The sequence below is a fragment of the Nerophis ophidion genome, linkage group LG17 (assembly GCF_033978795.1).
Source record: "Nerophis ophidion isolate RoL-2023_Sa linkage group LG17, RoL_Noph_v1.0, whole genome shotgun sequence".
Taxonomy (NCBI): domain Eukaryota; kingdom Metazoa; phylum Chordata; class Actinopteri; order Syngnathiformes; family Syngnathidae; genus Nerophis; species Nerophis ophidion.
Window position 1 is genome coordinate 23,918,477 of NC_084627.1, and position 12,487 is coordinate 23,930,963.

At 41.5% G+C, this 12,487-nt stretch overlaps 1 protein-coding gene across 1 annotated transcript in view; it reads right to left on the reverse strand.

The window, feature by feature from the left end:
* LOC133536657 (proprotein convertase subtilisin/kexin type 5-like) overlaps positions 1-12,487 on the reverse strand; it is a 150,718-nt gene that overhangs the window by 67,803 nt on the left and 70,428 nt on the right. The window contains exons 17-21 of the mRNA XM_061877277.1: positions 7,874-7,958; positions 4,217-4,320; positions 4,001-4,139; positions 3,749-3,864; positions 2,151-2,253 (exon numbers count right to left, since the gene is read on the reverse strand). Coding sequence (XP_061733261.1) covers positions 2,151-2,253; positions 3,749-3,864; positions 4,001-4,139; positions 4,217-4,320; positions 7,874-7,958 — 547 coding nt within the window. The remainder of the gene's footprint in view (positions 1-2,150; positions 2,254-3,748; positions 3,865-4,000; positions 4,140-4,216; positions 4,321-7,873; positions 7,959-12,487) is intronic.

Here is a 12,487-nt window from a genome sequence, read left to right on the forward strand (position 1 = left end):
TAAAATGGTGGAAAAAAAAGAAAGGTCTATAATTTGTGAATTGGTGTTTTTCTCCAGTTTTATAAATCGGTGCAACTTAAGCTATTTTCATTTTGTTTGGGAATCTGCCTATTTTAAACGATAGGTTACTGATTTAAGTTAATTGCCATAAAATCTCTTCAATAACCTTTTTATTCTTTCCATTTCAATTCCATTACAATCGATTGAAGTCTTGGATTTGCATATTTTCACAATTTTAACTACACTATTTCCTTTGGTCCCACTTTTTTGAAGAACATTGAGTTGGGATTTCTACCTATGGTTCTCAGTTAAAACTTGGTCTGGAATTATGACCATGAATTGATTAACGTGGACCCCAACTTAAACAAGTTGAAAAACCTATTCGGGTGTTACCATTTAGTAGTAAATTGTACGGAATATGTACTATACTGTGTAAACTGTACTGTTTCATATAACGTATTCTCTTCCTTTGCAATCTACTAATACAAGTTTCAATCAATCAATCAATCAATCATCCTTTCCTCAGATTTTGGTCCAATATTTACAAAGTATTTATTGAAGCTTTCAACTACTTCCCTTCATGTTGTCATTATTTACGTTTCCGTATGAGAAGTGTTGGGGGCTAATCCCTCTCGGGGTGGTATAGCTCGGTTGGTAGAGTGGCCGTGCCAGCAACTTGAGGGTTGCAAGTTCGATCCCCGCTTCCGCCATCCTAGTTACTGCCGCTGTGTCCTTGGGCAAGACACTTTATACACCTGCTCCCAGTGCCACCCACACTGGTTTAAATGTAACTTAGATATTGGGTTTCACTATGTAAAGCGCTTTGAGTCACTAGAGAAAAAGCGCTATATAAATTTAACTCACTTCACTCTTTGTGCCATTTTTATTAGTGCTAGTGAGGATGCCCCATGTTGTGCTCGTATTTTTTTTTGTTCCTGTCTAATAATTGACTGTAATATTCTTTTGTACATGTTCGTAGTATGCTAGTTAGCTCGTTTTTAATACTTTTTGTATTTCTTTTCTGCCTCTGTAATTTTTTGTGTTATAAATGTTTTATATAATGTAAAACAGTTTTTAATACTTTTGTCATCCATGGTTGATTGTTCTTTTGGAAACATAGCCCTGATCATCAGTTTGAAAATACATTAGTGTTTTAGATTTTGATTGATTGATTGAGACTTTTATCAGTAGATTGCACAGTAGAGCACCGTATTTTTCGGACGATAAAACGCAGTTTTTTACATAGTTTGGCCGGGGGTGCGACTTATACTCCGGAGCGACTTGTGTGTGAAATTATTAACACATTACCGTAAAATCTCAAATAATATTATTTATCTTATTCGTGGAAGAGACGAACAAAATGTCAGCAATCGTCACACACACGTCAACCAATAAGAATTTGGCGGGGGAGGGTCATGGCAGAAGTGCATTGTGGGTCATGGAATGCTAACTGCTATATGCTATATGCTACTGCCGTAGCTATTAAAATGGGTCATTTCATCGTTGGCGGTAACAAAAATGGCACCGAAAAGGAAATCATGTACTGCAGATTACAAGCTAGACGTGGTGAAATATGCAGCAGAAAACGACAAGAGGAAGCGGCGCATACCTTTGGAGTTACGCAGAGTTGTTTAGAAGCGACATCGAGGAAGAAGATTTTATGGGATTTATTGATTAGGAGTGACAGATTGTTTAGTAAACGTACAGCATGTTCTATATGTTATAGTTATTTGAATGACTCTTACCATAATATGTTAGTTGACATACCAGGCACCTTCTCAGTTGGTTATTTATGCCTCATATAAGGTACACTTATTCAGCCTGTTGTTCACTATTCTTTATTTATTTTAAATTGCCTTTCAAATGTCTATTCCTGGTGTTGGATTTTATCAAATAAATTTCCTCCAAAAATGCGACGTATGTATGTTTTTTTCCTTCTTTATTATGCATTTTCGGCCGGTGCGACAAATACTCCGGAGCGATTTATAATCCGAAAAATACGGTACATATTCCGTACAATTGACCACTAAATGGCAAGACCCAAATAAGTTTTTCATTTTGTTTAAGTCGGGATCCATGTTAATCAATCCATTTATTGTTTTGTTGTTGTTTCGTTATATTGAGGCTATTAGCACAGGAATCCAACTTACCGTGAAGCAACACAGCTGATGCACTCCCAGTCTTGTGGTCCTGTGCACTTCAGACATGTCGGGTGACACGGGTGACACTCCCCGTTACTGTCTTGGAACTCTGCTGCAAGGTTTAACAAACCAAAAAAAACAAAAGATTTAAGGCATTAAAGGGGAACATTATCACAATTTCAGAAGGGTTAAAACCAATAAAAATCAGTTCCCAGTGGCTTAATTTATTTTTCGAAGTTTTTTTATTTATTTTACCCATCATGGAATATCCCGAAAAAAGGCTTTAAAGTGCCTGATTATTGCTATCTTTAAATCCATCGTCCATTATCCTGTGACGTCATTTAGTGATGCCAACATGGCGGATAGCACAGCAAGATATAGCGACATTAGCTCGGATTCAGACTCGGTTTTCAGCGGCTTAAGCGATTCAACATATTACGCTTGTATTGAAACGAATGGTTGGAGTAGTGAAAACAAAATTGAAGAAGAAACTGAAGCTATTGAGCGAATAGCTATTGAAGCTATTCGGCGATTGCCTTCTAACCATTGATTGAGTTTCGCAGGGTATCCATACATCTCTGTGCCATGTCTGTCGTAGTATCGCCGGTAAAATGTGCAGGAGCAACTTAAATCCGTCGATTGGTATATGTTTGTTTGGCATTGAATGTGGGTGGAGTAAAAAGCTGGATGCAAATATAGCTACAAATGTACATACAGCTACCCTAATTAGCATGTTAGCATCGATTAGCGTGCCGCGATCAAATATGTCTGATTAGCACATAAGTCAATAACATCAACAAAACTCACCTTTGTGATTTCGTTGACTTTGTCGTTGGAAATGCATCTGCTTTGAGTGTTGCAGGGTATCCATACATCTCTGTGCCATATCTGTCGTAGCATCGCTGGTAAAATGTGCAGACGAAGAACTTTCGGATCTTTTGACCACTGGTGTACGTGAATCCGTCGATTTGTAAGTGTTTGTCTGGCATTAAATGTGGGTGTAGGGAAAGGCTGGATGCAAATATAGCTACAAATGAGGCATAACGATGCAATATGTATATACAGCTAGCCTATATAGCATGTTAGCATCGATTAGTATGAGGTGCTAATCGATGCACACTCCACGTAAGTCAACTTGAATCCGTCCCTGGTCGTGTTGTTACACCTTCCGACAACACACCGACGAGGCATGATGTCTCCAATTTACGGAAAACAGTCGAAAAAACGGAAAATAACAGAGTTTATTTGACTCGGTGTTTGTAATGTGTTTGAGAACATGGCGGATTGACTACCTAGAGAGCGAATAACAGAAAGGCGTTTAATTTGCCGAAATTCACCCATTTAGAGTTCGGAAATCGGTTCAAAAATATATGGTCCTTTTTCTGTAACATCAAGGTATATATTGACGCTTACATAGGTCTGGTGATAATGTTCCACTTTAACATTGCGAGCGACGAGGAAGCACGACAATGAACTTGAACTGTTGTTTTTTTTTCAAAGCGATGACTGGCTCTTTGAATTTAAAAGTGTCAAAACAAACAGCTCAACGGGCTTTCTATTATGTTTATTTAAAGGACGTGAGCCAATAAAAGCTGGCAGGGACTGACCATCTGCGCATGCCGTGTTGAGAACACACTCCCCATCCTGCAGGCTGTGGCCACTGGAACAGCTGCTGCAGTTGGCCAGGCTCGGTCCGACACAGGTGAGACAGCTGGCGTCGCACCTGTAGAGGCAGAGCCCATCGACGGCATTTGCAGCGCAGAGTGGAAAACACACACACACGCACACAAACAGGATGCAGGCCTGTCATCAGCAGATAAACAAGCCTCCCACACCTGAACACACACCATTGAGCTCACCTCCTACACATCCTGTGCCCGTCAGCTATCTCCAGGTTTGGCTCCGTGGCGAAGAAGCCGCCACTGCAGTTGGGAACACACCTCCATTCCTCCATTAAGTAACCTTCTGCACATCGTGTGCACGCCTCAACGCCTGCACCTGATGAAAAGTACGACCATCACTCAGCGGCACCTCCCTAGATCTGGTGTAGCCTCCGGTGACCTTTGACCTCTCACCTGCGCAAGCGGCGCAGACCCGGTGGCAAGCTTTGCACAGACCCTCCCCCTCGTCGTGGTAGAATGCTGGCGCGCAGCTCCGCTGGCATCGGTTCCCGCGCAGGCTGGAGAGAGGGCGGGGAGAGCATGAAGTGGCGTGATGCCCACCGCCACTACCCAAGCGACGGCACGGTGGTGACTCACCGCTATTAGCCTGCGAGCTCCGCTTACCAACCCACAGCTGCCACTGCGGGCGCTAGGTGAGCTGAGTCACAGAGAGCCAATGTCGGTAGACTTCTAACTCAATATTATGGTTTAATTTGTCACAGGTTGCAGGTTGTGGGATGCCAAGGGCCCTGGGCTGGGCGGGTATAAAGCCTCCTAATCCCATTTCCTTTGCACACTTTCAGGAAACAACACTAACCGATCTAAGAATAATGCATCCACTTGCCCGTATTCACTATCAGAGCTTTTGTTGTAGCTTATTAATAAAATTAACTGGACTTGTTTATAGATCAATAATATTAACGAAAAAACCTGCAGGTAGTGTTGTCCCGATACCAATATTTTGTAACCGGTACCTAAATCAATTCAATACTTTTTGGTACTTTTCTAAATAAAGGGTTCCACATTGGCTTTATTTTACCACAAAAAATCTGTCTCTCACAGTTGAAGTGTACCTATGATGAAAATTACAGACCTCTGAAATCATTTTAAGTGGGAGAACTTGCACAATCGATGGCTGACTAAATACTTTTTTTGCCCCACTGCACATACTTGTTGGTCACAAAAAACATTCATGAAGTTTGCTTCTTTTATGAATTCATTATGGGTCTCCTGAAAATGTGAGCAAATCTGCTGGGTCAAAAGTATACATACAGCAATGTTTATATTTGCTTACATGTCCCTTGGCAAGTTTCACTGCAATAAGGCGCTTTTGGTAGCCATCCACAAGCTTTTGGTTGAATTTTTGACCACTTATTTGACAAAATTGGTGCAATTCAGCTAAATTTGTTGGTTTTCTGACATGGACTTTTTTCTTCAGCATTGTCCACATAACTTACCTCCAGAAGGTCTTTTCTTTGTCCATCTGGTGTCAGATGAAACAACAATTTAGCTGTTTGGTCACAATACCAGTAATATGTTTGGAGGAGAAATGGTGAGGCCTGTAATCCCAGGAACACCAAACCTACTGTCAAGCATGGTGGTGGTAGTATTATGCTCTGGGTCTGTTTTGCCGCCAATGAAACTGGTGTTTTAAAGAGAGTAAATACGACATTGAAAAAGGAGGATTACCTCAAAATTCTTCAGGACAACCTAAAATCATCAGCTCGGAGGTTGGGTCTTGGGCTCAGTTGGGTGTTCCAACAGGACAATGACCCCAAACACATGTCAAAAGTGGTAAAAGAATGGCTAAATCAGGCTACAATTAAGAATATTAGAACAGCCTTACCAAAGTCCTGACTTAAACGTGTGGATAATACTGAAAAAACAAGTCCATGTCAGAAAACCAACACATTGATACTTCCTCTCTGGCACTCATCGAGGGCGGATTCTCCCCTTTCCTGTCCCTTATCTCTCCTGCTTGTTTCTTTGTCTTGTCTTAACTTTCCTGTTGCCTCTTTTTGCACTGCTCTCCAAACCTAAACATTGGAACTATTAAACTAGCCTCAACAAAATTGACAAGATCTTAGGTTTGGGGGAACCTGCTGTCGTGACGAAGCGGTTGTTGCTGGACACACGACGGACTCTTGTGAGAAGAAGGAGTGCTGCGTGTCTCGCGACTTTTTTCTGTCGAGGACGTGAAGATATCTACCTATTTGAAATTATGACAACAGGACATCTGCTGATTGGAGTAAGCGTTGCTGGCAGTCTTCAGAGTACCCAAAAAGCTGCCACAAATGAATGGAGGATGCGGGAAGAACTGTGGACTGTCTAACCCGCAGTTTTTGAGGACCAGTCATAGACTTTTTAGAGTGAAAAGCAAATTTTATTTTCACTCGCATACAAAACATTCTAACTTAAATTGTTTCCCTGGCGTCGAGACTCTCCCGAAGGACAGTGCAGCGAAGACACAACAAACTCCCTTCTTGTCTGTCATGGACACACACTTGTTGTTGTTGACTTTGGACTAGCGACTGCACAATACATCAAGGCCGCGGAACAGAGACACACTACGGGCTTACACACACACACATCCACAAAAATATACGCCACACACACACACCCCCAACCCAACGCCCTCGACGCGAATCCATAGAGGTGATGATTGGATGGTCAGCGCCGAAGAGCTGCGGCCTACCATCATGACCCCGAACTCCCTTCCCTCTGTTGCTAGATATCTCGAGATGTACGTTGTAATATGCATATGTGCTTTGCTATGGAGGTTTTTTCCCACTCCAGACTGAGCCCCCTTAGGAGCCCAGTCTAGATTGTATTTTTTACTCATCCTCCCCTAGCATTTTACTTTTCCCATCTTTTACGGGGCGCCTTGTGGCGACCCATCAGCGTTCTTGTTCTGTAACCCTGTACACTGTTTGTTTGTCTCATCTTGAACGGGTTTGTGCTGTAAACAAAGTTTTGTTGTGCAATGACAATAAAGACCTATCCATCTATTAATCTATCTATCTATCTATCTATCTATCTATCTAATTAGATTAACTGCACCAATTTTGTCAAGGTGAGTGGTCAAAAATTCAACCAGAAGCTTGTGGATGGCTACCGAATGCACCTTTTTGCAGTGAAACTCGCCAAGGGACATGTAAGCAAATATTACCATTGCTGTATGTATACTTTTGACCCAGCAGATTTGGTCACATTTTCAGTAGACCCATAATAAATTCATAAAAGAACCAAACTTCATGAATGTTTTTTGTGACCAACAAGTATGTGCTCCAATCACTCTATTACACAAAAATAAGAGTTGTAGAAAATATTGGAAACTCAAGAAAGCCATGACATTATGTTCTTTACAAGTGTATGTACACTATTGACCACGACTGTACATTCAATGACAGTTAACTATTCAGATCGCTATGACCTAGTGGTTAGAGTGTCCGCCCTGAGATTGGTAGGTCTCTAAAAAAAAAGACTCTAAAAATGGGACCCATTACCTCCCTGCTTGGCACTCAGCATTAAGGGATGGAATTGGGGGTTAAATCACCATAAATGACTCCCGGGCGCGGCACCGTTGCTGCCCACTGCTCCCCTCACCTCCCAGGGGGTGAACAAGGGTGATGGGTCAAATGCATAGAATAATTTCGCCACATCTAGTATGTGTGTTACAATCATTGGTACTTTAACTTTAACTTTATCATTAGCTAACATTACGTTATGCACTAGAAGCCGTAAGAGAGGGGGATATAGTGAGTAAAATACATTGGAAAGTTAGCGCCTTCTAGACATTCGTGTAAATATTGCAAACAGCCCCTTTAATTGTAAAACGTTTATGTTTATTTTTTGCTTCACCACGATTTTTGCCCGGCCTGACTTGTTTCATTCTTCCCAATGATGCTGTGATAATGCAAAAATTGAAAAAGTGATGATAACCCCTATCTGAAGATACAGGCTTTAGAAAAAAGAAAAGAAAAGAAGTGTCGCACAATGCAACAGCGCGCACGCGGTCTGTATTGTTTACTAAGCAGTTGGCGGCAGCCTCATCAGAGGTTTTGTCTTCACCTCATGTCTGTTTTGCATTCAGTGCAGACGCTGGAGGAGGTACACCTCAAGCAGTTCTCGCTGCACTTTCTGCACATATTTGCATCTATGGAGGGGAAATCAAAACAAAACACACGAGTGATTTATCAGACTTAGACACATACACACACAAACACACACACTTCAACAGACTTGATGTGTCCAAGCAACACTGACAGTGCACTATGAAGTAAACTAATATTTATGTGAAGTCAAACCCTTAGGGCTTATACCGGGGCCACATTTACAGAAAGCTAAGAACCGAGGAAGCAATATTTTTCCTTCACTGTTAGACTTTTGTTTATTCTGCATCCTCCATAGCAGACATTTGATTTTGGTCTATTTATTTTGTCAGAGTTATAGGTGCGTGCTCCTGTTTTTTGAGGATTTTCTGCAAAAACAGCTCGTCCAAAATTATTATATATGACAGCACTCTAATATTCTTAGGAATTTGCGGAAAAAATGTGAGTTTATTACATGTTTTTTTAACTAAATTTGCGGACCAAGAGGTGAATAGTCCAAATGATGAAACAGAGAGGACCTTAAAGGGGAACATTATCACAATTTCAGAAGGGTTAAAACCAATAAAAGTCAGTTCCCAGTGGCTTATTTTATTTTTTGAATTTTTTTTCAAAATGTTACCCATCTCGGAATATCCCTAAAAAAAGCTTTAAAGTGTCTGATTTTTGCTATCTGTGAAGCCATCGTCCATTTTCCTGTGACGTCATCCAGCGATGCCAATACGGATAGCACAGCAATGTATAGCGATATTAGCTCGGATTCGGACTCGGATTTCAGCGGTTTAAGCGATTCAACAGATTACGCATGTATTGGAACGGATGGTTGGAACATGGAGGCAGATAGCGAAAACGAAATTGAAGAATATCCATTTTTCCATCCATTTTCTACCGCTTATTCCCTTTCGGGGTCGCGGGGGGCGCTGGCGCCTATCTCAGCAACAATCGGGCGGAAGGCGGGGTACACCCTGGACAAGTCGCCACCTCATCGCAGCGCCAACACAGATAGACAGACAACATTCACACTCACATTCACACACTAGGGCCAATTTAGTGTTGCCAATCAACCTATCCCCATTTGCATGTCTTTGGAAGTGGGAGGAAGCCGGAGTACCCGGAGGGAACCCACGCATTCACGGGGAGAACATGCAAACTCCACACAGAAAGATCCCGAGCCTGGATTTGAACCCAGGACTGCAGGACCTTCGTATTGTGAGGCAGACGCACTAACCCCTCTGCCACCGTGAAGCCATTGAAGAAATTGAAGAATAAACTGAAGCTATTAAGCATCGCCGGTAAAATGTGCTGACCAACGATCGGAAGTTACGCATCTTGTGACACTGGATCAACTTAAATCCGTCAATTGGTATGTGTTTGTTTGGCATTAAATGTGGGTGGAGGGAAAGACTGGATGCAAATATAGCTACAAACGAGGCATAATGATGCGATATGTACATACAGCTAGCCTAAATAGCATGTGAGCATCGATTAGCTGGCAGTCATGCCGCGACCAAATATATCTGATTAGCACATAAGTCAACAACATCAACAAAACTCACCTTTGTGATTTTGTTGACTTTATCGTTGCAAATGCATCTGCATGTTATCCATACATCTCTGTGCCATGTCTGCCTTAGCATCGCCGGTAAAATGGGCAGACGCTCCGGCACATTCAATGGGGGTCTGGCGGCAGATTTCTTTGACTTTATCGCTGGAAATGCATCTGCTTTGAGTGTCGCAGAATATCCACACACTCTTGCCAGCTCTGTAGTAGCATAGCTTTCGACGGTAAAGTGTGCGGAACAAACGACCGACCATTTCGTCGGCTTTCCCCAGACCCTCGTATTTTGAACAAATTTCGTCCAATTTCTTGCCAGTATCGCATCTTTGGGCCGGTGGTGCATCTTGAATCCTTTCCTGTTAGTGTTGTCACTCCCTCCGACAACACACCGACGAGGCATGATGTCTCCAAGGTTCCAAAAAATAGTCGAAAAAACGGAAAATAACAGAGCTGAGACGAGGTGTTTGTAATGTGTTTGAGAAAATGGCGGCTTTATTACCTATGTGACGTCACGTTCTGACGTCATCGCTCCGAGAGCGATAAATAGAAAGCCGTTTAGTTCGCCAAAATTCACCCATCTAGATTTCGGAAATTGGTTAAAAAAATATATGGTCATTTTTCTGCAACATCAAGGTATATATTGAGGCGTACATAGGTCTGCTGTTAATGTTACCCTTTAAATGGAACTATGAGGAACACCGCTAGTATAACTAAAGACATGGAACAAATGACTATTGACTGAATCTGCCGTAAACAAGCTACAGCAACACATTAGTTACATAAATCACATTACGAAAAAAAAACTGTAACTGTCAAAAAGGAGAGGACTTGAGGGGAGCCTTGAAGAACGCCTCAGTTAAATAACTCACAACTTTTGGCCCTTGTGTTCTATATTTGCTACAGTGGTGTGCCGTCAGAACAAGGCCTTTTCCGCTGGCCTAACATAACCAGAAATCATGATGAATAAAATTTTTTTTATTTATTTTCCCTAAATATCTAAAATTATTCATATTCTCTTCATGTCATATTATGCTACTTCCAGCGCTGTTGTTTTTAAGTTATAGCATTTTTTTCCAATCAGAATTCAGATAGCTTATGTTGCCATGCTTTACCAAATCTGCTCGAAGCCTTCAGAATCAACAATGCGGGCTGTAAGTGAACATACATTTGAAAAGACAGTTCTGATAGCTAATCAGATCAGGAGTTGTTGGAAGTAAGTAAGGCCGCCTTCTAGCTGGCTTATGGCAGATATATATTGTGATATTATGATCTAGGTAACACAAGAACTCCATTACCTAGCATGCCACAGTAATGAAGAGCATGCGCCGTAGCCCTGTTTAGGTTGTTGGATGTAAACGTGTCGGCAGCTGGATGTTATCAATGACCATGCTGTGGAGTAAACTTTAAGATCTCAGCTAACATGCCTCGTCTGCATCTTTTATGAATAGACAAGACAACACATATATTTGCAAGGCCATTTTCAAGAAGGATATTTAAAGAGAAACTACATCTTGTGAGACAATGTCGGCCAACCACGGAAGCTATCTCAGCTATTTTATTCCTTTAGTTTTTCACGTTTAATATATTTTTTTCCATTTTAATTTTGAAAGTACCACATATGATATGTTTTAATTGCTGATGCGGGTTTATAGATTTTTAAATGCGCCAGACAATAACCCGTTTTGTACAATGCACAATAGTGCGTAAATGTGTTTCTGTATAGTATTTTTCCAGCAATGTGGTGACATCAATTATAGTATTTTGAGAGGTAATCATTGAAGTCAGACCTCACTGAAGGCCTAGGTGGGAAACACACGGCCCCCCGCTGGTTTGCTTTGACCCATGTTTTTACTGAACTCGGTGGGCCCGAATGGTGTCATTCCCGGGCTGAAATTGGCCCCTGGGCTGCGAGTTGAAGAGCCCTGGCTTATAGTAATGTTGCAAGGCTTCGAAAATTCTAGTTACTTCTTTTTTTGCAACATTCACACACACAGTTTGACGAATTAAGGCAATGTTAAAAGCCTACTGAAACCCACTACTACCGACCACGCAGTCTGATAGTTTATATATCAATGATGAAATATTAACATTGCAACACATGTCAATTATTTTACTAAATTGCAATTTTAAATTTCCCGCGGAGTTTCTGGTTGAAAACGTCGCGGAATGATGACGCATGCGCGTGACATCACGGACTGTCAGGAAATATTAGCGCAGCACCATTTGCGGCTAAAAGTCGTATCTTTTCATCGCGCAATCCAAACAGTATCCTGGACATCTGTGTTGCTGAATCTTTTGCAATTTGTTCAATTAATAATGGAGAAGTCAAAGTAGAAAGATGGAGTTGGGAAGCTTTAGCCTTTAGCCACACAAACACACGGTGATTCCTTGTTTAAGATTCCCGGAGGTGAAGCTTTACTATGGATCAGAGCGGTCAAGCTAACATAGTTCCCGACCACTTGTCAACCAGCAGGTTTCGGTGAGAAATTTGTGTTAAAAAGTCGGCTATTACCGGAGATCTGTGGAGTTTGCGTTGTCCTTCTATCTGCCGTGACTTCCCTCAGACACTGGCCTCAAGACACCCGTGGACACACCCCTCCGACTATCAGACACTAGTTAATCTCACTAAAACACTAGCAACACAATAGAAAGATAAGGGATTACCCAGAATTGTCCTAGTAAATGTGTTTAAAAACATCTAAATCCGTCCCAATGCAATGGCCTTTTTAATTTTTTAAATTTTTATTTTTAATTTTTTTTTCTTTCTAGTCCTTCACTATCAGTATCATCATCCACAAATCTTTCATCCTCGCTCAAATTAATGGAAAAATTGTCGTCCGAATAGCTCTTGCTGCTGGAGGCTCCAATTATAAACAATGTGAGGACGTGAGGAGCCCTCACCCTTGTGACGTCATCGTCTGCTACTTCCGGTAAAGACAACTCTTTTTTATTAGCGACCGAAAGTTGCAAACTTTAATGTCGATGTTCTCTACTAAATCCTTTCAGCAAAAATATGGC